General features: G+C 45.4%; 2 protein-coding genes and 1 long non-coding RNA gene across 4 annotated transcripts; 2 read left to right on the top strand and 1 right to left on the bottom strand.

Moving 5' to 3' along the window:
• The first annotated feature begins 764 nt into the window (after positions 1 to 764).
• ZXDC (ZXD family zinc finger C) lies at positions 765 to 12,070 on the top strand. Its single transcript, XM_048956937.1, has 10 exons — positions 765 to 1,866; positions 2,472 to 2,624; positions 3,341 to 3,419; positions 3,541 to 3,671; positions 4,223 to 4,393; positions 4,708 to 5,393; positions 6,188 to 6,272; positions 7,981 to 8,153; positions 9,199 to 9,300; positions 9,906 to 12,070. The coding sequence occupies exons 1-10, from the start codon at positions 765 to 767 to the stop codon at positions 9,990 to 9,992; spliced, it is 2,769 nt and encodes a 922-aa protein (XP_048812894.1). The 3' UTR covers positions 9,993 to 12,070.
• On the bottom strand, positions 11,445 to 23,133 carry CFAP100 (cilia and flagella associated protein 100). Of its 2 annotated transcripts, none has more exons than XM_048956941.1 (15): positions 22,613 to 23,133; positions 22,334 to 22,417; positions 21,449 to 21,555; positions 20,251 to 20,443; positions 19,554 to 19,621; positions 18,791 to 18,954; positions 18,078 to 18,158; positions 17,719 to 17,879; positions 17,498 to 17,642; positions 16,776 to 16,824; positions 15,477 to 15,628; positions 14,527 to 14,659; positions 14,103 to 14,305; positions 12,947 to 13,040; positions 11,445 to 12,734 (listed from the first exon to the last, which is right to left on the bottom strand). In XM_048956941.1, the coding sequence occupies exons 1-15, from the start codon at positions 22,686 to 22,688 to the stop codon at positions 12,621 to 12,623; spliced, it is 1,824 nt and encodes a 607-aa protein (XP_048812898.1). In that variant the 5' UTR covers positions 22,689 to 23,133; the 3' UTR covers positions 11,445 to 12,620. The 2 variants fall into 2 exon arrangements, with proteins under 2 accessions (XP_048812898.1, XP_048812900.1); XM_048956943.1 differs by having other exon boundaries at positions 17,498 to 17,576.
• Positions 15,520 to 27,915, top strand: LOC125698533 (uncharacterized). The gene is made up of 4 exons (XR_007379218.1): positions 15,520 to 16,257; positions 22,222 to 22,343; positions 26,394 to 26,869; positions 26,964 to 27,915. It is a non-coding gene; the product is annotated as an uncharacterized LOC125698533 (long non-coding RNA).

Here is a 27,915-nt window from a genome sequence, read left to right as displayed (position 1 = left end):
GACAGCTCTGCAGCTGCAGGGGGGAGTTGTGTGCACACAGTTGTACTGCAGGAAGCATCAGCACCCCGCAGCCACCTGCGGCTGGACAGCAGCTCGCCTTGCTTGTGGTCCGAAATTCGATGCAGAATAGCTCTGGGGAAATAATTTGCCCTCTGGAAGGATCACAGCACCATCTGCTGGGACTGCTCGAAGGGCTCACAGCCGCCGGAGTCTGATTCCCACCACAAGGATGGCTTGGTTCTTCCTTCTGCTTAAGACTGGAGAGCCGGAATAGAGCTGAAAATGAGAATGAAAAGTAGAATGAAAAATAAAACAACCAAGCACTCAGCTGCCTTTCTTTAGCTAGATGTGTAGGGCTTTCGATTGCCTGATTGCAACCAACGCCACTATCAGAGTATGATTTCAGAGCTCCTTTCCTACCATCACACTTTCCCCGTCCCTCTTTCCTCCTTCCCTTCCTCCTTCACACCTCATTTCCCTCTGCGGTCCCTCGCCCCCCGCGCTGTCCGGCTCTGAGGCTCCCTGATGCACAAGCAGCGCCACCCGCTCCCAGCAGGAGCTCCGCTCCCCTCAAGCCCTCTCCACACCGCATCCCCCGGCCCGAGCGGCCCCCTTCCGCCGGAGCCCCGCTCCGTGCCTCCGCTTTCCGGGTTTCCCCGGCGCCTCCCGCTCCGCTCCGGTCTGCCGTTCCGCGTTTCCCCGCCGACCGCGCCAGGCCCCGCCCCCCGGCTCCGGTTTCAGCCGCTGCTACAGGGACCCCCAAGATGGAAACGCAGGGGCTGCCCGCCGCGGAGGCGGCCCGGGCCCGGCCCGGCGCCCAACATGGCGGCCCCGCCGCGCCGCCCGCCGCCCCGGGCCGCCCTCCGCCTCCGCCCGACTGGGACCCGGCGGCCTGCGCCGCCGCCTCCTCCTCTGCCGCCAGCAGCGCCGCGTCGGGCCTCTACGTGAGCTTCCCGGTGCTGCTGGTGGAGGAGAAGCCGGAGCCCGGCGCCGGTTCGGCTCCCGGCCCCAGCGCTCCGCCGGCGGGCCCCGCGCCCGACAGCGACGGGCTGCTGCTCGTCCTCAACGTGGTGCGCGGCAGCGCCGAGCCCGGCTCGGGCGGCGGGGAAGCGGGGCGCGCCCGGCCCGGCCCTCCGCCCGCGGAGCCGCCCGAGGAAGGCCCCGGCTCCGCGCCGCCGCCGCCGCCTCCTCCGCCTCCTCCTCCCCCGCCGCCCCGCGACGGCGACGGGGACGGCGGCGCGGAGGACGGCTCCTTCTCGGGGACCATCACCATCAACAACCAGAGCCTGTTGGTGCGCATCGAGAACGGCGTGCTGACGTTGGGGCCCGGCGCCGAGCAGGCCGAGCAGGCCGCGAGCGCCGCGCCGCCCTCGGCTCCGCCGCCTCCGCCCGCCGCCTCCGCCGAGCCCCCGCCGGGGGTCCCGCGGCCGCGCTCCCCGCCAGCCTTCCCCTGCCCCGAGCCGCGCTGCGGGGAGGCCTTTCCCCGCAAGCAGCAGCTGCGGCTGCACCGCCTGACGGCGCACGGAGGCGGAGGGGAGGACGGCCGCGGGGCGGCGGCTGGGGGGGCGGCGCGGCCGTTCGGCTGCCCGGTGCCGGGCTGCGCCTGGTCCTTCGCCACGGCCTACAAGCTGCGGCGGCACCTGCACTCGCACGACAAACTGCGGCCCTTCGCCTGCGCCGCGCCCGGCTGCTCCAAGCGCTTCACCACCGTCTACAACCTGCGGGCCCACAGCCGCGCCCACGAGCAGGAGGCGGCGCACAAATGCGAGGCGTGCGGGCAGCGTTTCCCCAGCGCCGCCCGCCTCGCCGCCCACCGCCGCCGCAGCCACCTGGAGCCCGAGCGGCCCTACCGCTGCGACTTCCCCGGTAAGCCGCACCCGGAGCCGGGCTCGCGGGGCTCCGTGCCTTTCCCGTCCGTCCCCGTAGGGCCGCCCTCGGGTTAGCCCGGGGTCCCAGCTGTGCTCGTTTTGCTTCCTTGCCGCTTCTTTTTCCTCTCCTTTTGGAGCCTCCGGGAACGCCTCTCTCCTTGACACCCTCGTTAACAAGGGGGAGGTTTGGGATCGGGGGGTGCTGCTGTGCCGGGGTGGTGGAACACCAGCAGTGGAAGCGCCAGCCTTGGGTTGTGCACCTTACACAGGCTTAGGTTGCCTGCTTTGGCCGAGTAACTGTAACCCCTGTTTGTCTCTTCTGGGTCTGGATATAATATTGAGGGCTATTAGGAAAACTTTCTTCTCAGAGTGATGAGGCACTGGCACTGCTGTCCAGGGAGTGGTGGAGTCACTGTCCCTGGAGGTGTTTGGGAGCCGTGGAGATGTGGCACTGAGGCATGTGGTTGTTGGCATGGTGGTTGTGGGTTGACAATTAGAATCAATCTTAGAGAGCTTTTCTGACCTTAACGATTGTAGGAAAGCATCCTAACTGGCTCACTTGCATACCAACCTGGTGCATGTTTGTTTCCTGTCTCTCCCTAGGCTGTGAAAGGACGTTTATCACAGTGAGCGCCCTGTTCTCCCACAATCGGGCCCACTTCAGGGAGCAGGAACAGTTCTCCTGCTCGTTCCCAGGCTGTAACAAGCAATATGACAAAGCATGTCGGCTGAAAATCCACATGAGGAGCCACACAGGTACTCACAAGGGCAGCATGTGCCTGGGGAAGGCATATAGAGGATGGGCTGTGAACAGTGGGATTTGGTGTGTTGGAAGGGCTGCAGGGCACAGAGGTGGGAGGGATGGTGTGGGCTGTCGTGTGCTTGTTGCTGTCCTTGGCTTTCCTGGTTTTGTGGTTCTACAGTTTAAGAAGTGTCATTTTGATTAAGTGAAGGGTCATAGAAGTAATGCAACTAAGCTCTTCGTATTGTAATAATCAGCATAGAGCTGTGGGTCATGAAAGCAGGAAAAGAGCTTCCAGTCATACATTCTGAATAGTGTTGTCACTGATTATCTGAGCACATTCAAGGTAGTTGTGGAGTACTGGGGAAGTATCTGGGGGAAAATGGGGAGAGCACTGAGAAAGGTCAGGTTTTGGAATACAGACAAGGAAAGGTAGAATGGGCTGTATTGAATGCAAAGAGCACAAAACTGAGACCGCAGGTTTTTGATTGGATGTGCTAATAACGATCTGTGCTCCGTGATGCATATGGAGATGTGCAGTGGCCTTGAGATAAAGAAAGTGATGACGGTAGAGGAGGGGAGAGGGCATCACTGCTTGTATGTGATTTACCCGAGGTGGTGGTTGAGTCTTGTAGTCTTGAAATAACTGAATTTAAGCAGCAGTGGGGATTTCTTAATCAAATACCAGTGTGTGATGTCGTATTGTTAATGTGACCTTTCTTTGCTTAAGGTGAGAGGCCTTTTATCTGCGACTTCGAAGGCTGTGGCTGGTCTTTCACCAGCATGTCCAAGCTGTTGCGACACAAGAGGTAGCATTTTCAGATTGTGCTGTTTATTTTAATTCCCTCTCTGTTTGTTAGGTTTTGTTTTTCCTTCCAGTAGTCAAGCAGTGGATGTGGTCTTGTTGATGGTGATTCTGTTTGTTTGTAGGAAACATGAAGATGACAGGAGGTTCACTTGCCCGGTAGAAGGCTGTGGGAAGTCCTTCACAAGAGCAGAACACCTGAAAGGCCACAGCATAACCCACCTCGGTACAAAGCCATTTGAGTGCCCAGTAGAAGGTACTGCTCAGCTCTTGCATTAACTGGTAACTGGTGTGTGCTGTGTAAACAGAGGAAAGCTGTGTGCTTTTCCCCAAACACAAGCTAGTTACAGGATCAGAGGGAGAATTCTAACAATCAGAAGAGATAAAACTGAAGGTCCATCACTTCAGTTGGATTCCAGGAATGTAGAAGGTTGGGTATGATCTGGAGTATTCATCTTCACAAAGTAAAACAGCTCTTCTTGGTGGTTGTTTCTCCTTTTAATGGTTTTACCAGCAGTTGTCACCAAGCATTTTCACTTAAAATGCCACGGCAGGGAAGGAATATATTGAGTGACTTAGCATTTCTTCTTGTGGCTTGCTGAGCTGTCCTATCCACTGAGATGTCCTTGATGTAAAACGAAAGGTCGTATATTTGGCTTTCTTCTGAGTCCTCTGAATGTTTGTCCAGATGCTACAGACCAACAGAGAGTTCTGCAGCACTGCTGTGATTTGTTTTGTAGAGACACTAAGCCTGAACGTCAGGCTGAAACGAGCTGAATCCTTAAAGCCATCTGTATCTTCTTGCAGGCTGTTGTGCAAAATTCTCAGCACGGAGTAGTCTGTACATTCATTCCAAAAAACATCTTCAGGATGTGGACTCTTTAAAGACTCGCTGCCCTGTGTCCAGCTGTAATAAATTGTTCACTTCCAAGCACAGTATGAAGACGCATATGGTCAAACAACACAACTTCAGCCCAGGTAGGGGATTTGTTTCAAACTGTGTGAGGTGCCGCAGACCAACTCAACGTCTCTAAAAGCTTCTTCCTCTGATCATTCATATTCTTTCATTCTCAGTGTCTGATGAAAGCTCTGATTTATAACCAAACCCTCCCCAAAAAGTTGAATTTTTAGTGGGCTGATGCATGTTTTACAGTCATTGGGTTCCCCAAGAACGGGTAATGCTCTACTGGATTTCTTTTAAATTTTCACAACTCCTTCTCATGGTGAGTCAAACTCTTTCCTTCTTTCTTTGTCCCAGCAATTAAAAATGTCCAAACTGTATTCCATTGCAGATCTCCTGACGCAGCTCGAAGCAACCAGCTCCCTCACACCCAGCAGTGAGCTCACCAGTCCAGGACACAGTGACCTCAGCAACATAGACCTCGTTTCCCTATTCTCCAACGTGTCCAGCAACAATTCGGGAATCTCAACAGACATGGCGCTAGTGAACTCTGGAATCGTCACCATAGATGTTGCCTCCGTAGGCTCAACTCTTGGAGGAAACCTGCCTGTCAGTAGCAGTTCTTTAAGCCAGGCAGTGGATCCCTTGATACTGGTGGCCAGCAGCGATATGCCGCAGAGCCTGGACAGTTCTCTCTTGCTGGGAACTGGGACAACCGTTCTACAGCAAAGCACTTTAAATTTGGATGATGTACAGACTGTCAACGCTGAAGCCTTGGGTTCGCTGGCATCGTTGTCAGTGAGGAATCCCAGTCAGGATGTGCACGGTTTGACATCCAGCAATAATTTAACAATTGACACAGCCACTTTGACTCCTTCTAGCAGCCTTGGTGGTACCAATGTGCCTGAGTTACTGACACCAACTAAAATGGAACGGAATTTGCTTCCCAGCTCGGATGTTGTTGGTCAGCAAGAGGGCAGCAAAGTAGTGACTCAGTTTGTTTTCTCCAACCCTCCAGGAAGCTACAGCGCTCAGAAAGAAATGGATCTTAGCACAATGACTGGCAGCTCGTTTTTGGTACGCAGTAGCTATATTCATTTACCCTTAGATGACTGAGACACCCTGAATTTGGGGATATCCACTGCTACTCACACCTTCCAGGCAGGCTTTTCTTTTGGTTTCTGCAGGTGATGTGCTTTGGCTGCTTTTTGATGAAGGTTGTAGAAAGTGACATTGATCAGTGTGTTGTCAGAAGTAGCTGCAGTGTGGTGATGAGAAAATTTGGAAGTAAGATTAAGAAAAATTGGAATTGTGGTGGGGAGAGTGAAATGAAGGCTTTTTAGAGTAGGGGTTTTAGAAAGCAACCATCCATTTATCTGAGGATGAAATGGGATTTGCAAGAAAACCCAAGGCCAAGAAGATGTGGTATCTCACGTTACTTACATACAGGGAAAGATTTTGCATTGGGAGAGAAACTGAAACGTTTTCTCCTCAGCCTTCATTCCCGTAGCTGTTTCAAATACTCTTCCCTCTTTGCTTTATCATGTTGTTGGAGGCCTGTTTGTTTGCAGCATGAAGTGTTCCTTCTATTGCCGTGTTTACCCTATTAAAATATGAATGCTTATAATTATGAAGATAATTTCCTTTTGTGTTGAACTCCAGATATTAAATACAGGGAACTCATGGAAACTAATCAGAAGAGTTTGGGAATACAGAGCTCAGTATTTGCAATATAAGATAACCACTACTGGTAACTCATCAGTATGGTTTCATTGTCTTGGCTTTTTCTTGCATTCAAAATATTTGCATTTCTTGGCTTTTTTCCTTTTTTCTTTTTTTTTTTTTTTTTCTCTTTTTTCTTTTAAACTTAGGAGAGCAGTGGGTCTGCGAGAACAGACTACAGAGCCATTCAGCTGGCCAAGAAAAGAAAACAAAAAGGGAATGGGAGCAGCACAGGTGAGAAGACATTGCGTTATATGTGCTAAAACAATTATAAAAGGGTTTGGCAGTGAAATAGGAACAGGTATCTGAGTACACTTTTAAGTACCATACCCATTTATTGGTAGTTAAAATAATTATGCACACGGTGTGCCATCTGTTAAGTGTAGAACACCAGTTCCACAGTAAGCTTGCAAAGAAATCTTCGCCTTCTGTTCCGTGGTTGTTATAAAGGTAATATCCCTCTGTCCCTTCATCTGCTTTTGATTTTTGTTATTAAAGCAACCAAAAGAAGAAGATTTTTTTACTTTCCGTTGTTCATGCTTTTGATTGTACCTTGTGAGTTCTCTTCTGTATAGATAATGAAGAGATCAGCAGGATTTGCTTTGCTTCTTTTTTTGCATAGTAACAATGTCTATGCAGCATTAAGGAATTATTTTGTATTTATTTCTTCAGTTATCTAGAAATACTCAAAACTTTCCGTTACACAGAAGCTTTGAAGAGAGCAGGGTGATATTTTAGGTCACCATTTCAGATGTGTTGCCTTTCTCTTAAAAAGTAAAAGCTGTCCGATGTGGATTTGTCAGATGGGATGTGATTGGTGGCTCACTGTGCTGGGAGACAATCTCAGGTGTCTGAATTAAATCTGCCCCTTGGTGCTGTGATGGGAAATCTGTTCTGTTTTATATATGGTTTAGTTCTCACTGCCTCTTGTATCTGTAAAAGGGAAGGTGTTAAGGTAAGTGAAGTGACTAGTTCTGCATTGAGCATCGTGACACACTGTTCATTATATAATCTGTACCTGTTCATGTTGTCTGGTTCAGTGAGACGTCATGCAGATACAGAGCTGCTTTATGAAGCTTAGTTCTAAGTGTGCTTGTATCATAAAATGCATGCATGTGCCCAGTGTTGGGACATTTGTTTACACAGATGATTGTACTAAATCTGCACCTGTTTCTAAAGTGGTCTCAAAACATCCCTATTTCCTTTCTCACTCTAGTCTGCTGGTAGTCAGCCTTCACCAGCTGCTGTTGCCTTAATGCCATGATGTGATTCTCACAGTGATCACAAGTCTTGTATTTCTCATTAGTTCAGCTAGGCTACATAAGCACCGTAGAGTGAAGTTTGTTTTTAAAATGAAGTTATCCATTATTTTTATTTACTTAGATTAAAAATCAGACAAACAGATGACAGGGTTTTATCCATTAAGTTGGTTTTTTATTACCTTGGTGGCTTTCAGCTAGCTGTGTAAAGCTGTTTCAGCCTGTCCTTCATATTTCTGGAAGTAGATGAGCTTCACTATGATTTATTATTATTATTTTTATGATTTGAAAAAAATGATGTACATAACTTTTCAGGAAATAAACAGAAAAATAAAAAATGGAAGATGCAGTTTCACTTCCCGATTCCTTTCTGTAGCTGTGCAAACGTGTCAGCATTTCTGTGCTACCAGAGGGGAGAGCCCTAAGCTTAGTGGTTTGTGGTGTGGTTCTATGCCATTCATGTAAAATAACTGCTCAGTGAGCACGTGGAGTTCAGTGACTGATTGCTGTGGCCTTTTTGCTGTCAGATGGTGCTTAATTACACTGTACTGTTCCATGCATTTCCTGTGTCGTATGATTGGTGGTGCAGGGTAAACTGACTGCATAGAATTGAAAAACACGAGCAAGAAACGTTGGCAAATTGCTTCTGACCACCTAAATATTAAACTTTTTTATTTTTTAAGGGACAACTGGCTCTGGTCAGAGGAAAAGCAAGGGTGGTAAAGTAAGCCCCACCAATTTCTCATCGTCCGCTCCTGGTGGTCGGCTGGGTGGCAGCGTTGTTCTGCCGAATGGAGGGCTGACGATAAGGGACCCTGCAACGGGAGCACAGTATGTGCAAATTCAGCTTCTTCAGGTGAGAACTGAGGAGAGGAAACATCTTTACCTTATTATTCTAACTGGAGCATTTGTAGAAGAATCTAAACGTGTACTCCTCGAGATGGAAATCGTAGGTCTTCAGTGTTCATTGGGGCACTTGCCCACACTCATGGGAAGTTTATAAGTAAAGTGGCTTTAGAGAGGTCTGGAAAAGCCTGAAAACAGCTGATTCAATCATGCAACTGCTGGGACTAGAACCAATGGGCTGTGGAAATAGATATTTTTATTTTGTTAGTGCTAATATTTTCAGTCCAGCCTGGACCATACAGTGGGCACTGTAACTGCAGGGGGGAGCATTCTGTTCATCTTCCTGAGCGCAACTTTTTCTTCCAGTCCTTGCTGAGAATGTGTGTGCTCTATTCTTGTTCCCTCTTTTCACTGAATGTCTTACATTGCTCCATCTCTCCCATATACAAAGTTAATAAGGATGATATGAAGATTCCCACAAAATGAAGTTTCAGCTGAAACTGATTTTCTTCTTAACAGCTGAAATAAAAATTAAGATTTCTCTGTCTAAAAGCACCTAATAATCTGTGTGGACTGATTAGTGGAGTATTTTGAACAGTACACTTTTAGCCTGGTGCATATCTGTGTAGTATCCAGAGAGATGATAGGTTCTTTCTGCTTTATTCCTAACAAGATTTGATACATAAGAAGCAATGGGGGGAATGCTTTGTCTCTTTCTGATGGGTGTAAATGCAACTTTTCTGTTAAGTAGCAGCTTCATGTAGCACGGTGAAACTTGTAGCTTATGTCTGAGCCTTAAATATGATGGAGGGTGAACCATTCCTTCCCTTTTAGATCTTGACAATTTTCCAAGTTGATTATAATAGGGACAATAGGTTGTGTACTGAATAAGGTTTGAATTTAAGTGGTAGTTAGGATTTCTCTTATCTTTGTGGATGTAGGCCTTGTACAGTGCAGTGGCTTTATCAATTTTTTAAGACTCTGGGGCTGAGTGGAATTTATTGTTCTGAGATGCTTCGGAGCCTTCTAACAGCATCACATTTCTGCCTTCACAGGATGATCCCTCAGGAGAGGGAGATTTGCCCTTTCAGCTGAGCTCTCAGTCCTCCTCATCACATTCTCAGCTTACGGTGGATTTACCTGTTCACATACTTCAGGTACAGCATATCAGAGCCATTGGGTTTTATGGCCTTGCTTGAAAAGTGAATAGTTCATTCTAAACACCGATGTTCTGCGTAATGGAAACGCCTTGTTTACTATGAGGAGTTCAGATTCAATTGCAGGAAGTAGAGAAGTGTACTGCAAGGGTTATCTTGTGTGTGTTACCAACCTTTGACACGTCACAGGTGGTTGTTTTTGTACCTCTGTTAGTGGGTAATGAATAACAAAATGTTACTCATTTATTATTGGAGCGTCCCGTCCTTATTATCCTTATCTATCCTGTAGATACTGCACAGGTCATGATTGAGTATCAGAACTGATATGTGTGTAATGGTCTGCAGGAAGGATGGGAAGTGAGACAACAAAATCTTGATCCTAAATGTCAGAGAGTTGTCTACATGGGAATGGCAGTTAGATGAAAAAAAACAGAGAAGTGGTGTCTGAGTGGGTCACCAGAGTAGGAAAGCTTTGGAACAATTCAAGCAATCCAGAGCATTTCTCTGATCTTGGGTTAATGTCAGGATGTTCTTACTGATAAGCATTAAGAGGTGAAAGTGCTGAACTTCTCTGCTGTTTTTGTTTTTGTTTTTTGCTTCAACAGGAACCACACAATTCTGCTGAAGACGATGCAGGTTCTGATAACTCTCAGTTCACTGGAAGCACAATAAACTTACAGGATCTGGAATGACCATTATTAAGGACAGTTACTTGAAAGCCAATTGAGCAATCGTGTCTGGACAAAATAAGATAACTCTGTGGGTCTTCTTCTGAAGAAAATAGGAAAACTAGGAGTACTGGATTATGGTTGTGCTTTTTGCAATTTGCTAAAGGCAGTTACAGCTGAAAGGTTTTCTTAACAAGTGTAAATCCTACTTGATGTGCCTGTGTAGTATAACCCAGCTGCCTAGCGGTCGCAGCCCAGCGCAGGCTGCTGTACAGTGTTGTTTCAGGGAGAAGTACTCGATTAAACTTCAAACTGAGGTAATATTTACTGTTTTCAGAGGAAAGCAAGTATTCTGCAGCTAACAGAAATTAATAATCCTGCCTATGACAGCTCAAACTTTCCTAAAATTTACAGATATTTTACATGCACACACGTGCACACAGATTGTTCTGGCCCCCGTGTTTTGGCAGAAAACTGGAATCAAGTGTCACATGTAACAAAGCTGATGCCCTACACCATGAAAATGAAATGTTCTAAAGTTTTTGTTTTAGCAAGCTAGATTCTACATATTAACTTAGCTGTGAATGAGTTTGTAGCTCATGTTGAGTTTCTCCCTTTCCTTGTTCCCTCATCCCAAATAATCTGCTGAATTCTTCCAGCAAAACTTGAAAGAGAAACGCAATAGAATTGTACTCACTGTAAGTGATGAGCTGAGACTCCAAGTGTCGAGAGAGGTTGGTTTTTATCTTTGTGTTCCCTTTTTTGGGAGGGATTTTGACAGTCACATAAATTAAGCACCTTGATTATGTCTCATCTACGAACTGCTGCCAGGTTGCTTGTAAACTGGCCACTACCTTCTTATTTTTTATATATTTTATTATTATTATTTTTTAACTCTGTCAACACTTGTTCTTTACTGATATCCCAGAGTATCACATGCATGTGGGGTTTTCGGCTGGTTTACAGAATATGCAGTTAGAATTTCATGGGAGGGGAAAAAGAGCTGTTAGTAAGACCTGCCTCACTGATAAACTGCTATTTCTACTGGAGGGCAGTGGAAGAGGTTGTACATACTGAACTTATCTGGACTGCAAACACCTAAGTAAGTATAGAATTGTATAGGGGGGAAATTAAAATCAGCCTTTGGTTACATTTTGAGGTAGTAATTTAAAGGTTTCTCATGGTGGTGTACTAAATGCCTATAAAATGACGTATAGGAATTTGATAGAACGGTGATGTAATGGTTTTTTTTATTCTCAATGAGGTGTGTGTGCACATATGTGTCTGTTTTTTTACAGAATAAGGTATGTCATGCAGAAAAATATTGTGATCTTTCTAATCTTGCACATATTTATTTGACGGTTATACTGATGTTGAATTCACATGAGGTCATTCAGAAAAGCTTTTACTTCCTGTGCCTTTTTGAACTATGTATGTGTCCAGAAGAATGCTTTTTTTGGTTGATGACTTAATGGGAAAAAAAAAAAAAAGTATGCAGGTTACATCCAACTTCAGATCCCAGTTCCTGGACAGTATTTTATCCTCTGGTTGAACCAGTTTTATTTTTCTATCTTTTGTTTAAGTATCTGAGCACTGAGGTGTCTCTGTTCCTTTCATCCTGAGTTTACAGCTTATGCCCAGGGATTCTTGTTACCCTCTCAGGTGGGGTTTCCAAACCAAACTTGCTGGTAGGGGAGATCATTTACTTGATGGCTGTGACCACAACATAGAATCCTCTCCTGAAAGGTAGGAAGGTTGAGGAGGAATCATGCTGAAGGGACAAGTGATTGTTGCTCAGTGCTCACCGTGCTCCATCTCTAAAAGTTGAGACTCCTCAAGCTGCCAACGCCTGTGTTATTCTGTTCTCAAGGACCATACCAGTTCTTAATCTAATACAGTGGCCAAGGAACACTCCATCTTTTTATGGGACTTGCAACTTAATCTTTCTACTTCTGAAAATGTACCTCACTCAGCTTTGTAAATGAATGTAAAGTGCTAACCTCTTGGGGCCGACAAATGGATCACTTGGCTTGAAGTCCATTGCTGGCAATGGATGCCTGAAGAACTACTGGTGCAAAAGGGTTAATAAAGCTTTTTTTTTTATGGTCAGCTTGTCACTGGGTATTGTTCTTTATATGGTTGCACCTGACATAAAGTTAATGGTCAACGGCTTTGTTTCTGTTTGGCTTGTTTGGTTTTTTCCTCCTTTGTTTGTATCTTCACAGTAGCAGAGTGGAGTCCACCAATCCATCCTTCAGATTAAGGCAGAGACTTCATTTTATAGCTGTTCACCTGATCTGTGGTTATGATAAATGGTAAGTGCTTGGCTTAGTTGGGCCATGGCAAAATTGTTACCCAGGACGTTGGTCAGGTTTTTAGGGATAGAGCTATTTGCATCAACAACTGAATGAGAAAAGCATTGCTAGCAGGAGCCAAAGGAGCAAATTAAGAGCATTTATTTTATTTCCGTAGTTAAGAAAAACAATGAGTGGTTGCCTGACGCTCCTTTCCTTTGGGTCTTGCAGAGGTAGGAGGGGTTTCGTGAAGTTCATGATGTTCTCACACTGCAAATAGCTTAAGCTCAGGCTGGAGCTACAGAAACCTTTTTCTAGAGTGCTATCAACCCTATGTTAAGTAGTAAAAGCTGTGCTGTCAAGTGAAATAGTACAGTATTTCTTCTTTGTCTTTATCCCTTTGTTCTTGGTTGTGCTTTTTCTTTTCCTTCCTGGCAGGTGGGCTGGAACGGAACATCAGCCTTCTGCCAGTCTGCAGAGAAAGAGGCAGCACATGTTTGTTAAAACAGCACCATGAACCACGTGTGCTGTAGGGTTCTCTTGCTGCTGGGATCGTGCTCCTTGCTAGCTGTTTTCCTGGCAGGGTTGAGTTCCTCCCCCATTTAATGGCTGGGTTTGGGTGCCTCGTCTTCCCTGAGGTGGGCTGCAGAGATGAGGTGTGTTCCTATGGATCACTGCACTTACCTTTTTCTGTATGATTGCCTGTGCTCTCTCCAGGGCCCGTTGCAGTTTCTCCTCCTGCAGCTGCTTCTGCTGTTGTTCCTTTTCCTCTCTCAGCCTTTTGAAGGGAGCAAAAAAAGGAGGTTGGAATGTGCACAGATATACAAATATGCTTTTGACCCATTCCTTTTCTAACAGTGTAAGACCACTGGAATGCAGGGATTTGGATATAGATGATGCTGGGTTTTAAATGCTCTTTGAAGGTTTTTGTTTTGTTACTCTTTTGTTTTGATTTCCGGAGGCAGGCCGGAGCCAAGGTTTGGTCAGATTCCTTCACGGATTCTTCTGTTCCATCCCCAGAGCAGAAAAAGTGTGTCTTGCTTCATCAAATCACAGAATCATTTTAATTGGAAGGGACCTTTAAAGGCCATTAGTCCAACTCCTTGCAATGAACAGGGACATCCACAGCTCCATCAGGTGCTTAGAGCCTGTCCAGCCTGACCTTGGGTGTCTCCAGGGCCACATTTCTTTTGTAAGTGAAGAGTACAAAATCATTCACAGAACATAGGGAGGAAGTGTCACATCCTTTCTACCATAAAGGCAAAGAAAGACTCAGAGAAAGAAGTACAAGGAAAATGTCACTTTGCCTTTAAATTCTCAAACTACTTTGCTTCAATGAATCTGATTTACCCAGGGATGGCCAGATACAGTCAGCTCCTCAGTTATGTCTTTGCTGTTTGCATGGGAACTTCCATTTGTGTAACAGAGCCAATGGCAATGTCTAGGAACATAAATTTGTTGTGTTAATTGACTCCTGTTTTAATTAAGAAGCACAATTTAAACTGCAGAGATTTGTAGAAGAAACATTTGAAAGCTGGCATTGCTTACAGGTGCCCTATATTCTTAAACAGAGGAGTCATTTTTTGTTCAATCAGTTCAATACAGGCACTTTCCTGGCCTCTCCTAATGCAGCTCTGGGCTGCTGCTTGCTGATCGAGCTGCAAGCACTGGGAGTGTGAAATTATCAGAGGGCTAAATTGGGATGTGGGTCCCCCCGGGGTTTCAGATTACTGTTAATGTTTCCTAGGTTGATCTGACAAATTCGGCTATTTCAGGGGCTTTGATTTTGATTGTCAGTAGTTAAAAATAGAGGCCTCAGTTCTAGGAGTTCTTGTCTTACCTCATTCTCTGTTCTTTTTTCTTGGCTTTTTCAATCTCTGCTATCTTTGCAGGTGGAATTCTTTCCAGGTTGTCCAGTAACTCAATGAGCTTTTTTTCTATTGCTGCCAGCATCTCCACTGTCTCCATGCCTTCCCTGCTTTCTCCAATGCACTGACCATAGATCTCCCGCACTTTTTTTCTCAAGCTTGCAAGCATTTTATCCTAGAGAAAAGAGGAGATACAGTGAGATGCACCAGTTGGATCCTGCCTGGTTAGAACCACTATATCCCTCTAAAAGAATAGAGAAGGAAACCAGAATGCTTTCTCTTAGAACTTGATTGCTTGCTTCTCAGTTTGCTTAGCAGTGCCTGGGATGGATGGCTATGGCTGGAGGAGCAGCTCATGGCTGTGCTGTCCCACTTTACCTCCACCTTGGGGTGTACCTGGACATCAGCTTCACGTTCTGAGGAAAAGTCTTCAACTCTGAGCTTCAGGTCTGCTGCTCTCTCTTCCAATTTGGTGACAGTGGATTTCAAGGTGAGCAAAACTTCTTTCTGCTGCGTTCTCTCACGATCCCTGGGCCAGAAGAGAGAGGAGCTGTTTGGAAAATTATTCTCAAAACATCTGGTTCCTCTGCTGCTTCCACCCAGGCTGTCCCCGCTGCTGCCGGTAGGTGGAAGCATCACTACACTCCATTTCTGGGCGACTTGCACCTCGGCTCGGAGAGCAGATTGGGTTTTCCCGGGATAGCAGTTATTGGGGGGGGGGGGGGGGGGGGGGGAGGGGGGAGGAAGAGCACAGCTAAGTAATGCTGTAGGTTTTGTGATGAGTCAGCGTGAGAAGTAGATTCCATTTAAAAGCACTCACTTCAAATGAGAGGTACTTCAAATGAGAATAGGTGTGTCTACCTGCCATCTGCAATCACACTTGGGTCTGATGCCTTCCTCTAGGAAGGGTTTGAGTCAAAACAGGCACTGGTCTGGATCTCTCAGGATGAGCCTTGTTTCTGCCTTTGATCTTCCTTTAGAAGAATTACACCATCCTTCCTGGCTTACAGCCCCCAATGCTACATGCATCAGCTCCCCAGCCCGTGCCTTCAGGGCTGTGCACCAAGGTGTGAGTACACTGCATCTGATAGGGAAGAAATTCTTTACAATAAATGTGGTGAGGCACTGGCACAGGCTGCCCAGAGAGGTGGTGGTGCCCCATCCCTGCAGACAGCCGAGGTCAGGCTGGATGGGCACTGAGCACCTGATGAAGCTGTGGGTGTCCCTGTTCATTGCAGGGGAGTTGGAACAGATGGCCTTTAAGGGACCCTTCCAACACAAAGGACTGTTTGAAAGTTGGGGCTTAGGGACCCCCCTCCCACCACTCACCACAGGGTCACACTCACTTCCTTTTTTGTGTGTCGATGAAGATGTGTTGAAACTCATTCATTTCTTTCTCTGTCTCCTGGAAATTACAGAGGTAGGAGAAATTCTGTTCCTCCATTTCCGTTAAAATAGACAGCAGTTGTTGGGGGTCAGTAAAATACAGCTCAGGCTCCTGGAACAGAAAATGTGTGATATTTATAAATAACTGCTTGTGTAGTGTTGCAGTAAGGCTATAAGCAAGGTAAGGGCCTGTGCTGATCCCAGCTGTTCTTTCTCTGCCCATGTAAACATAACTATGTAAACCTGGAGGCTTTGTCCTCAGCTCATCCTTGTTCTGCTGCTTTGATTTGAAGAAGGTGCCCTAAAGCTTGCATATGTTATTTAACAGCATTGGTCAGTATTGAAAAAAGTATTTTTCTACAGAAATGTTGCCTAAATAACATGTAATTTGTAGCTCACTCTCAGAAAGAGATGTTTCCATGGTTTTTGGAACGTAGAAACCGTTCAATATCAAAATAAAATGTTTTTGTGACCCTTTTCTCTCTGTTCCAGATGAAAATATAAATCTGGGTGAGAGGAACGAGGGAAATGCCCTCTGGTGCCTTTGCTTACTGGAGTTATTTGTGGCTTTCCCCCAGCAGGACAGTCAGGCACGGCCCCCAAACACTGCTATGTGACCCCAATTAAATGTGCTTACTTAGGGGATATTACTGAGCAGACCCTGGCCTAGTTTAAAGAAGTTCTGTCATGCAGCAGAATGGCTCACTGGTTTCTTATGGCAGTGGCTGTGGGTGCTGAAAGGTGAGTGTTTTGCACCTGCTGATTTATTTTATTTTTTTCACTCCTGTAACCTCCAGGGCAAAGCCTTTTTCTGAAGCTTTGCCTCCTTACAGACAAGGGCAGTGAGATTTGTCCTCAACAGCCAATGTGGTGAACTCAAGAAAAGCAGGTGGTAAGGCTCATTTCAGGTTGCATTTTGGGGAGCAAAAAGTGTTGCAAACATTTGAGTGAGAAATCTTCCCTTTTGGATATAGTGAAAACTTCATTAACCTCAACGCCTCCTACTGTGATCATATCTTGTTGCAGGGTGGGGAGCTTTGAAATGATGGTAGGATTTTGGAAAAGAGAGGAGAAAAGCTAAGCCAAAATATTTAAAATATGGCTTGCAAAACCATGAATATTCATACATATATAAACATATAGTTATTGGCAATGGTAAGACCTCAACCCCACAAAAAATGGTTAGAAGGTAACGGAAATCAGTAATGTCAATACGTGACACAGGACAAAGTTAAATATTTCAGTGTTAGGCTTCTGACCTCATCTTCATCCGAGCAGGCTTCAGCCTCTTGATCCTCCGATGAATTTCTGAAAAAGCATTTTGTGTTATCAGGCCCTCAGAGAAATGACAACTCAAAAGAGACCTTGTTAATATACCATGAGTGAGGCAAGCAGCCAATGCTGACACCTACAAGCAGCCTCTGGCTCCAGCTGCAGGTAGCTGGCAGCTTCCCGTGTTGGCTGTTTGCTGCTGAACAGTCCCTGGAGCATTCACAAGTATGGCTCCTCTTGCCTGTGGGCTGCTGAGGGGTCAGTAGGAGCTGTAACCTTGGCCCACAGGAGGGGTGAAAACCTCAATTTGTGTCTTCATAGTGCCAGGCCCACCTGTGTCCACATTGCTGCTGCCATGTGGCGGCAGCCCAATAATGGCAGTGGTTTTGTGTAAGGCGCGACCCTGTCTATGGTACGGATCCTTCTTACTGCCTGGGGCCTGTTACTGAAAGAAGATGGCAAATGCAGTGTCTACTTTGTCCTTGGTCCTCCACTGATGACCAAACAGCTGGCTGTGGCCAACAGCGCGAACCAGAAACTCAGCCACAAACAGGGCACAGAGAAGTTTTTCTCCAGGATGGTGCCCAGGTTCTACTTTGAGGAGAAGGTTTCCACTGTTCCAAACTCCCAGTCAGTTGAGTGCTCTCTATTATTTAAGATTATTGAGGTTGGTTTGGTTTTTTTTGCTGTTTTTTTGTCAGGTACTTACGGATTTTCTGTTGTGAGAGGTTTCAGGAGGCTTCTGAGCCATGGTCTGGTCCCAGATGATAAACTTGTGTTCAAACTTTCTGCAGACGGCAGAGAAATTGGCACATCTATACCACTTATACTCATCCCAATGGTCAGACCCTGGTCTGGACACGAGGAGATGGACAGTTGGAGCACGAGGCTGCGCTATAAAGGTGTGGGCAGTTCTGCCATGGCACTTACCCTTCTCCGAGGCACTTCCTCTGTCAGCTTTGGATGCTGTTTTCAACTTCTTTTCACGCTTTTTTTCATATTCCTCCTGCCATTCTTTTGGAGATAGCTGATAGAGGAAGTCTCTGTACATCTTGTACTCTCGCAGAGAATTCTCAAATCTGGTTATATCACTGGGGTGGGAAAAGTGGGCAGTTTGTTAGCAGGGAGGAAAGCCCCTGTTTGAGTGAGTTGTTTTTAACCCCTGACACTCAACTACACCTAGAGAAGGGACAGGGAGCTCATATCCTCGTGCACACGGAGATAAATGTGAACCTCTCTGTGTTGCAGGGGCTGGTAAAGGCTAGGCAGGGATAGTGTGTGATTCTTACCTTTGGAGGCTCATTATTTGGGAACTAATTGCGTGGATCTCTACTATTTTCTTTGCTTTCACTGCAGATTCTTTTTCAGCACTAGAGAAAAATACAGCAAAATGAGCCACAAAACAGTTTAGCAATAAAGAGGTAGTGAGCTGAGTTGCATGTAACATGGATAAAAAGATGGGGAGGAACCCTAGAAACCTCTGTTGTAGGTGAGGACATACCATCAGTGACATTTGTTTCCTGCCTGAAGGCCCTGCCTTGGCAAAGGGAGCGTGGGGGCCAGCGGCACTTCCAGATCAGAGTGTTCCTAATTTGGCTGCTGCTAAGCATCAGTTTCTGCTCTGCCTTTACGTAATGGGCCGAAGTGCCTGGCTTGCTTTGCTTCAGGGACTGTTCCTGCTGTGAGGGGTTAGGGAGAAGAGTCTGCCTGTTTGTATTGTGTATTTGAGTATTGTGAGAAGTAGTGGGAACAATAGTGGATTCTCTACTGCAGACAAATTGAAGGCTTCATTAATGAGGGGATTCCCCAGCTACTGGTTCCTTCTTCTCTTTCATTGAATGTGTGGAGAGAAAAAACTACCAGGACTGTAACTCTGGGAAAACCCAGATGCAGGGAATCTGAGGTTGGATACTATCCAAAACCCTCTGGGAAATGTCAAGCGAAAAGCCTCCTTTATCCAATGCAAAAGAGTTGCATGGATGGTTCCCTCAACTTCCATTACATTTTCAGGGCTTGAATGGAGCTTTTATGGTTCTCCTTCAGGAACTCATCAAACACGGCAATATCCTTCTCCAGGTTGTTTTCAGCCTTTTCCAGTTTTCTTTCCTCTTTCTTTGCTATGTTCTCCAACTTTTGAATCTCTTCTCTCTTCACTGCTATGGCATACTGAAATGAACCCAAAAGATAACGTGGTCACATTGGTTGATACTGAAGGTGTGTTGGTTTGGCTTTGCTCTTGGTCACCTTCTTGCCTTACAGTTGTTGGCAGAAGGTAATGACTCAAAACAAGACATGTCTTGGTGCAAACTAGGCACAGAGAGACCAGAGATATTTCAGAAGTAACACAACAAATAAGCAGCGACAAAGATGATCCAGCAGTGTTATAGCACAACAATAGAGATGAATAATGGGGATATTCCAACGTTATTTTGATTTCATAATGGCTCTCAGGGATAAATTATATGAGTAGAGCAAAAGCCAGAAGGTCAGTATATGTGTGTATTCTGCAAATTAAGGGGGAAATAATTGGATGGCAGCCACTGGGTGATGTGAATGTCCTATTTCATTTCTTAGTGGACTGATGGTCTATAGACTATAAGTGTCTTTAACACGTGGCTTGGACAATCAAGTTAATGAGATCTGATATATGCCCTGCTGATGTAACCTCTAGGCAATGGGTCTCTTGAAAACAAACAAAAACCCTAGGCAACAATGAAGGACAATTAAATGAGCAGAGAGTAACATTCTTAAAGAAAACCAAGTACCTCAAGTAAAAATATCTCTCTTCTGTCATTTATGTAGTCACGGAAAGTTTCTTTTTCTAGTGGATAATCTGAAATGAGGACAAAAAATTCATCAGACGACAGGGAGAAATATGGTCATGCAAAGAACAGTGAATATGGTAGCAGCTATAAGCTGGTTGGATGGATGTGGTTGGCATTGGAGCTAGCAAGACTGATTATTTTAATACCGTTTTGACACTGGTTTTGATCAGTTTCAAATGGACTCTGTAAAAACAAGTAGAATTGAGGGGAGAATCTTGTCCTTACAAAGATCAAATTTGGTTCTCTAGACATTAATGGCAAAGCTTCTCCTCTGTCAGAGGCAGAAAACGACAGGTTCATGTCCACCAAAATCCAGCTCCAGGTCAGCTTAGTAAAAATGTCCTCACAACACGAGGTCCTGCAAGCTCTCAGCTGATTTCTGTGCTGCCTCCCAGGGCTCACAGCTATTGTGGAAGCCACAGGGGATGCTGGAACCCAGGCTGCAAATGTAAAGGCATGAGATGGACACGGCCCAGCCACACACAGGCTATCAAGGTGAAGCAGGTAACTACCGTGCCTACAGGAGCTCACCAAGGTCAGCTAGAGCTAACTGCCAGTCCCATCCCCTTTTTCATTTTTGATTTAGGCTGCTCTCCAGCTGAACAGCACTGCTACGAAGACAGGAACCACTTCCTACCTTTTTTAATGGCTATCTTCCATGAAAGACACTCCTGAAGAGCTTTCAGTCTCTCTTCATCTGTTGCCTGTTTTCTGTTTTCTTCTTCCTCTTCCTTTTGCAAAGCTTTCCTAAACCCTTTTTCCTTTGCCTTGTTTTTAGCAGAGTAAGTCATTTTCTCATGAATTTTCATGGTCTTCATCTTTTCACGTTCCTATAGGAAGTCAGTTATGTGGACAAACTGATAATCTGTTTTGTCTGCTGTGGTTTTTAGTGACATCAAGTGTTCATTCACAGTCTAGAAATTTGCAGCTACTAATAACCTGCTGATGTAAATGCCTAAGTCTGGGTTAAGAGAAGCTCTTGAAACCCACTCCAAAGCTTTCTGGAAGGTGAAATGTTGTTCGTACTCAGTGCTTTCACATGGGCTGAGGTCTGTAATTCGTTGCCCTCTGTACAGATTAGGCGCAGGTGAGGCTGAGGGCATTGCTCAGCAGACATCCTTGGTGCCCTTCCTCATACTTAGTGACCTTGAACCCAAGCTAAAATCAAATTATCAGTCAGCTGAGGAGGCTTGCATAAGCTTGTTGGGAGGCTTCCCTTTGTGATTTAGTAACAAAGACCTCTTGCTTTCACATCACTGCTTGGTTTCTGCAGCTGCATCAATGCTTAGGCCTTTCTGAGACATCATAACCTCTCTGTGATTTCCCAGTGCTGCTGGATCATGTGCCCTAGAGAAAATTCTCAGTGGAAATAAGAAAGAAAGAGACATTCCAGAGACCCAGCTCTGTTGGGTTGTAATTCATTGTTTTATGGAGAGAAACTTAAGGCATGAAGCCCATGTTCTCCTTCTTCCTAGGGCTGTTGAACTGGAAGGAGAGAGACCTTGCACCAAAATTTTCTGCAGATAATCAACACTAGCAGCACTAGCAGGCATCTTCTCCAGGAACAGGAGAAAGTGGCAAACCTACCTTTGGGTATGGAAGCAAAATGATAGTGCATAGGTTGTGCAATAGCAACTAGCAGGTCTGTGCTCACACTGCTCTGTGTAAGGTTAATCTCACATCATGGATCTCAGTGAATTTGTAGCTGATAAAGGGGAATCTGAGCTGAATTTAGCAGGTATTGTTTTCCTTATGCATGGTCTGGTTTTATGTTGGTTAGTTGCCTGCCCCAGTGGGCCTCTTGAGTAACACATGGGTGTAAAGAACATACATACCTCCTTTGCCTTTTTTCTTTCCTTGTTCCTTATTGCAAAAATATCAATATCTGGAGGAACTGTAAATGGATTTTTGTAAATGGATTCTTTATCCTCTTCTGGGAATTCTGCAAGAAATGGACAAGGATGTAGAAGATACAAGGCAGGATGTCAGAACCCAGTGCAAAGGGACTTGGATCTGCTGCATCGTGGCAACATGTCTCTTGAGTTGGCTTCTGGTTGGTGGCAGTTGCCTGCTTGCTTTAACATTTAATATTAGCATTTAACAAACTCAATCCAAGATTAGAAACCTCAATATACTAAGTGCCACCTGGGTCTCTTCCATTTCTTGTTACTGGCAGGCATGTAGTCCTCTCTGGAGAGGCAATGAGGCGAGTTTAAGATATAAGTCATAACTGTTAATGTAAGCTTAAGCCCTTTGTTGTCAAAGCCTGAAGACAATTAGTTTATCTGTAAAATAGGAACGCTTTAGCCAGGCCTGATTCTGGAGAGCAGGGCACTGTTTACTCCTGTGCAAGGAGATACTTGGCTTCATGATTTCACGGTGGGATATAAAATCATCTTTGATAGATGCTCAAGCTCAAATTAGTATCTGAGTGATCAAGAAAAAAGGGAGTAAGGACCTCAGACCTTGGCTGTACAAGGAGATCTATCAGGGGGAAGATTCATTCCTTGCCCTTCTGCAGAGCCAAGAGCTGCGTTCCTTTGCATTCTGTCTTCCCATACCCTAACCTCATTTACTGAAGTCTTTGTTCACTGTTTTCCTCGGGCAGAACACTTACTGAAGCTTTTGGGAGCCTGTCTTATCTGATCATGGGCGGAAGACTATGAACACAGACCTCTCTGACCAAAGAACAGAAAGCTGCTGGAGCATCGTGACCTTACCTGACACAAGGTAGGTTTCCATTCCAGGTTTAGAAGAGAGACTCTCACAGACTGACTCTTCATATACAGGTGGCATCCTTGATTCTGGCCCAAAGAAAAGCATAAACAAATTAATCAACTGAGACCTGCTGGAGACTGATGCAGTGAGGTTTTACAGCAGCAATGGACCTCGGGGCTTTCTGGATCTTAACCACCGAGTTCCAGTTCTGATCCAAACCCACGCTTTCATCTGCACGTTGCTGGTTCGCAAGCAACAGTTTTATTCCCTGAAGCTCTTACCAGAAGTTGTTCCAGTACTGTAAGTGCTGTGGGTTTCTTGTGATAAGGCTGAATGATTGCTGGACAGCACAGACATGCTGTAGGAAATTTGGTCACGTTTAATTTTAGGCTGGCGCAGTGATGAAAGTTAGTTTTTAGTTTCTCTGAAACCAGTCTCCTTTGTAGTCTTTGCTGCAGGTCCTAGGGGAAAAGGCATAATTGTAATGATCTCACTCACAGAGAACAGATAGATCATTGTTACAGTTATCCTTGAATCAAAAAAGGCAGAGTCCTGGTACTGGTTCAGTTGATGTAATTCTGCTGCTGTATTCCTGATCCATACAACCGTAAGCACGGCAGAAAATATCCTCTTCCGCTTGAGCTAGTTTTAAGGCTATTTTAAAGCATCGTTATTTGCTGTGAACAGCCTCCAGTTTTTATGTATTTTGAGCTAAACTCATCTGGCCTAATTTCCCTGTATGTCCTTGGTGCGATGTGTTTCCTATTGGCTGTGTTTCTGCAGCTGCCCAATTAGTGTCTTATTCTTCAGGTGTCAGACTTTCAGCACTGATGAGACGCAGTCTGAGGTAGAACTAAAGCAGTTTGTAATGCACCCCAATGTTTTCTCTCTCCTTTTCTGGTCTTCAAGTACCCACTACAAAATCCTTTCCAAAAGCAGTATTTGGTGAATACACTTTGTAAAATATGTGGGGTGATTGTAGCAAACATCTGAGTGTTTGGCCCTCTTAGAGCACACCTTGACTTCTGTAACCCAAAAGCCTTCCCATAAAAACCTTATTGTTCCACGGGGTTGTTCCAATTTCTGCCGCAAGGAATAGGACTGGAAAGCAGGACTAGGCAGAGGATACTGGCAGGTGGGAAATAAGCTGTCAGTGAAGCTCCCTGAAATAAAAAGCACTTTATATTACCTTTAGCAAAGGATACAGAGCCATTTCTAAGATCAACTTATAAACGTTCTTGGTCTGAGATTGTTGATTTTTCTAATAAATTGTTTGCACAGCACTTTGGAAACAATTCCAAAAGCTGCAGAAGCACTGGTTGTGCTAATTACAATTATTACACTCTATAATGCAAATAGAAACTGCTTTGTTGCTGGAATCATTTGGCATATATATCTCACTGCCTCTTACACTTTTACGCTTCAGTAGCTACACATCAGTGTCCAGCAGGACGTGAATCAGATAAAGCATTCAGGGTTTTAATCTATAGAAACAGTTATTCAGTGATTTTTCCATTTCATCAAGCTGCTGTGCAGCAGGAAAAAAACAAAAAACAAAAAAAACCCCACAGAATAACCAAATAAACATGCAAACAATTCTAAAAATGACAGAATAAGATTCATCCACCATCTTCCCAGAGTACACAACAAGCTCATGTTTTGTACACTCAAATAATACACAGTGCTGGAACTCGCAGAGAAGGGAAGTGAGTCCAGGTTGGGATCTGTGGGGCACTATCTCACTGCTGTGCCGTATCCCCCTGGACACCCCCAGCTCACACACGGAGGCAGAGACTGCTAACACCTGAGATCTCCCATGAGACACCCACTGCCTCCTCTTGTCTGAGTACAGCATTACATCCGATGCTGACAACAGAAGAAAATGATGTAGGTGCCCTCCCCCCATTATTTTTTGGCTTCTCACCCCATGGACTCCACGCTCCTCACAGCCGTGGTTGGACAGGGACAGAGGCATGGATACGGCTGGCACTGTGCTGTTGATATTCTGTTTGTGCTGCCATAGAAACCTGGGCTCCTGCTGCTGGGTGACTCTTGTAGCTGGGCTCCCTGTGTTTGGGACAAGTGTTCCTGGCCTGGTGCAGCAGAGAAAAGGCTCACAGGGTCCAGCTGCAGTGAGAAGCATCATGACACAGGTACTGCTATGCATCCCTAAGTTCTCAGGTAGAAAAGGGGCTCAGGTGCTTAACCCCATCTCCACAATAAAGCACTGGGATGTGGAACTGGGAGCTGGAGTCCTGACAGTGGAAGTGACTGCAGTTTTTAGTCACTGCACAGGCTGCCCAGGGAGTGGTGGAGTCACCATCCCTGGGGGTGTAGAGATGTGGCACTGAGGGATGTGGTCAGTGGGCACGGTGCGGATGGCTGGGGTTGAATTGGATGGCCTTAGTGGCCTTTTCCAACCTAAGTGATTTTATGGTTCTATATGACTTGATAAACTATCAATTGAGGAAAGCGAATTACGGAGGAAACGATTTTCAGTTTCTGTATTTTCTCTTTCCTGCTTCTGAGAAGACCAAATCAATTCCAAATGGATCACATTCTTCTTTAGACTCTCTATTAAAATAATTCTGGCTTTCCAAAATAGCAGTTTCCTTTATTTACAGATAGGTTTCCAAACAGCTTTTTCCATCTGAATAAGTCATGCAATAAATAGCACACTTTTCTGTAAGTGCAAAATCCCATTTGATTGTTTTAATTCTTTTCCGTGATTGCTGATTATCAAGAGATTGGACTTAGGCAACAGAAGGGAAATGCTTACAGAGGAAAAAAAAAAAATAATAATCTTTATTCAGTACATGAGTACTTTGATTCTTAGCACTGATACAAAAACCATAGGATTTTTTGGATATATTTTAGGAAATTTCCCAGATGTACTGGGAGTATGTATCAAAAATAAGGCTGTAGAATAATTTCCATTATCAAAAAAATAATTTAGGAGTAAATTGTACTTAAAATACACTTTTCTGAAGGTGCAATATCAAATGCCCTTTGTTCACAAATACCAGTTTATTACAGGATTACAAATTTGCAGTAGTAGCTATCACAGAAACAGATAACATAGAGAACGAAGGCATTGGAACAGCTACAGCTCTGTCTGGCCTAATCCCTACATCATGCAGATATCTACATATCCATTGCTCTGTTTTGTGCTAAACTCTGATTTCCCAAAACTGGAACAGTGATTATTTAAAATCAGAAAAGTGTTTTGGGAATATTTGGAAATGTGGAAATGGTGTTGGTGGCTCATATCCCGCACGTGCCATGAGCCACTTAGGCTTTTGTGTTTCCTTGAGGGCAAAGAAGTTTTTAAGGCCAGAAGGACATCTGGGGTCTATTCTTAGCCACCATTAACTTGGTTAATGAATGGAATAAATATCATGTGCACATCATGGGAAAGGCTGCTTGGTGGCGTAGGCTGTGCAGCTGACTGGTGCTGTAGCTCGTTAGGGATTTCTGGTTGTGCAGTTTAGCTTCAGGGCACCGCATTTTGGGCCTTATTAAATGCCTGGTCTGTGCTTCCCTGATGTAGATCTGGGGAAGACAAGCTGTTTGCATGAAAAGAGTTGAGGATTGCCTCTTGTGTTTCCAGCAGGATGATGTCTGCAGACCTGGGGGCCTTTAGGGGAGGGTTTTGTTATGGCATAGACTTGGGTCTGCAGGATATTCTTGTCTCCAGATGAAGGTGTGGTTGGAGGTGGTGGAGTTGCAGTCTCTGGAGTTGTTTGAGAACCGTATAGGTGCGGATATGGCTTAGTGAGCAATATTGGTGATAGGTATATGTTTGGACTTGATGATCTTAGAGATCTTTTCCAACCTTAATGATTCTGTGATATGTTTATTTCTTTGCTCCATTTATTTCTTCCTTGGAGGGAGTTGCTTGCCTTCTCTGCTCCTTTTCTGACATGGGGATGCTGATCCCTACCCCAGAGGTGCTGTGAGGGTTAATTAGTGTTGGCAAAACATTTTGAAACGGCTGATTGAGAAACGCTGCCAGAGATGAAAGCTAAAGAAGTATCTCGGTAAATAAATATTCCTTTGTAGTCTTATCTTTACAGGAAACTCCCTGTGTACCTAGGATACTGCACAGGTCACTGAGCAGCCATCTCCCCATTGCCTGAAGTCTTCTCAAGGAGACTCATTTGTTTAAGTTTTTCCACTTGGATTTCTTCAAAGTGTGCCCTGATACACACCACACAAAGGGAACAACCTAACTAACAGCAAGTGGCACAGAAACACCACATGGATTGGTGGTTATTTTCTTTCTCTGGAGCTTTTGTTTTTCTTTTCCTGCTGAACAATGCATCTGCAGAACCCAGCGCATCCCAAGAGGAAGAAAGGCAAATCAGAGCCAGTTTCCAGGGTAGCACTCAAGGCAGAAGGAAGGGATTGAGATCCATAGCACATACAGTGTAAGTGCTCTACTGGAGGTGGCCAGCTCTGTCTGACTGTGGTCTGCCAACAGCACTGCTGCTTTCCCTTCATCTGAAGCTTTCTTCAAGGAGGGATTTTATCTCAAGGTAAATTTTTTTAGCTAGAGGCCAGCTACAGGTTGGCAGCAATCTTGTACTGCAGGGCTCAGTGACCCCCATTTCCCATCCTTTTGTGTTATAGGTGAGTTTTCCAGCCACGAGGAGCACCAAGAAAAGCCTCTGGCTCTTGAAGGAGGAATACCCCCAGAGACGGCTCTGCAAGAAGAGCTGCCAGCTCAGCTCTCCTCTTGGCAAACAGGCTGGTGGAGCAGGACTTATTCAGGTCATCCTGCCACTGGTCCTTACTCCCAGTGTCTTCCTGGGCTACCTCACCCAACATGAAGACCAAAAGGCCTTCAGTGGTCCTTCCCAAATGGTGTTGCTTTGTGGTTCAGCCATCTCCAGCCATGTTTGTGTGAGGCTCTGCTAGCTCCTGATTCCAGGTCCAACCTCCTGCTCCAAGCAGGGCTAACTCAGGCTGCACGAGGCCTTTCCCAGCTGATTTGAAAACCTCTGAGGATGCAGATTTCAGATGTTCTCCAAATTGCAGAAGGTAAGGTCTAGGAGGCTGAGCTTGGGCCCCTGAATGGCCCCACTGCCTTGCTTTGGTAATGATATAAGTAAACGATATTGTTACAATTTCAAGGCCAGTTCTGAAGAACTGTTTAGCCCTAATCCCAAATCGAAAAATAGTTCCAGCTTTCCCTCAAAGCTAAGTACATTTGGGGCCTAGGAGTTTGCATTTGGCCCACTGTAAAGAGAGTCACAGTGAGCTGAAGCCAAAGAGACTTGCCTAACCAAGGCTATAAATTCTTGCTATTTGCAGGGACAATTGACCCAGGAACACGAGGTTGCAACTCCGTGATTTTACATTAAGCTCTTAAGGCACCATTCCAGCCGTTTTCCTGGCGCTTGCTTTGTGGCAAAACTACAGCTGCTGTGACTGCATGGGAACCCATCCAGCTGAAAAATACCCTGCCCGAGGAAAAGATCCTTTTATTTTGCTCACCATGATGGGCTGAGGAAGAGACGCATGGGATGGTGGGATTGCTTCTGTCAGTGCCAGTCTGTGCTCAGGGAGATGGTGAAGCTGC

The sequence above is a fragment of the Lagopus muta genome, chromosome 11 (assembly GCF_023343835.1).
Source record: "Lagopus muta isolate bLagMut1 chromosome 11, bLagMut1 primary, whole genome shotgun sequence".
Classification (NCBI taxonomy): Eukaryota; Metazoa; Chordata; class Aves; order Galliformes; family Phasianidae; genus Lagopus; species Lagopus muta.
Note: the sequence above shows the minus strand (reverse complement) of the source record. Positions and strands in the feature narration are given on the sequence as shown.

Bases quoted from the DNA above. Each gene is read 5' to 3' on its own strand.
- ZXDC (XM_048956937.1), top strand. From the start codon at position 765: ATGGAAACGCAGGGGCTGCCCGCCGCGGAGGCGGCCCGGGCCCGGCCC. The intron at 3,420-3,540 runs GTAGCATTTTCA...GTTTGTTTGTAG, and splicing joins AAGCTGTTGCGACACAAGAG to GAAACATGAAGATGACAGGA. The intron at 8,154-9,198 runs GTGAGAACTGAG...CTGCCTTCACAG, and splicing joins TGCAAATTCAGCTTCTTCAG to GATGATCCCTCAGGAGAGGG.
- CFAP100 (XM_048956941.1), bottom strand. From the start codon at position 22,688: ATGTCTGTGCTGTCCAGCAATCATTCAGCCTTATCACAAGAAACCCAC. The intron at 22,418-22,612 runs GTAAGAGCTTCA...TCTTTGGGCCAG, and splicing joins CAGTACTGGAACAACTTCTG to AATCAAGGATGCCACCTGTA. The intron at 18,955-19,553 runs GTACTTGGTTTT...GGTTCATTTCAG, and splicing joins GAGAGATATTTTTACTTGAG to TATGCCATAGCAGTGAAGAG.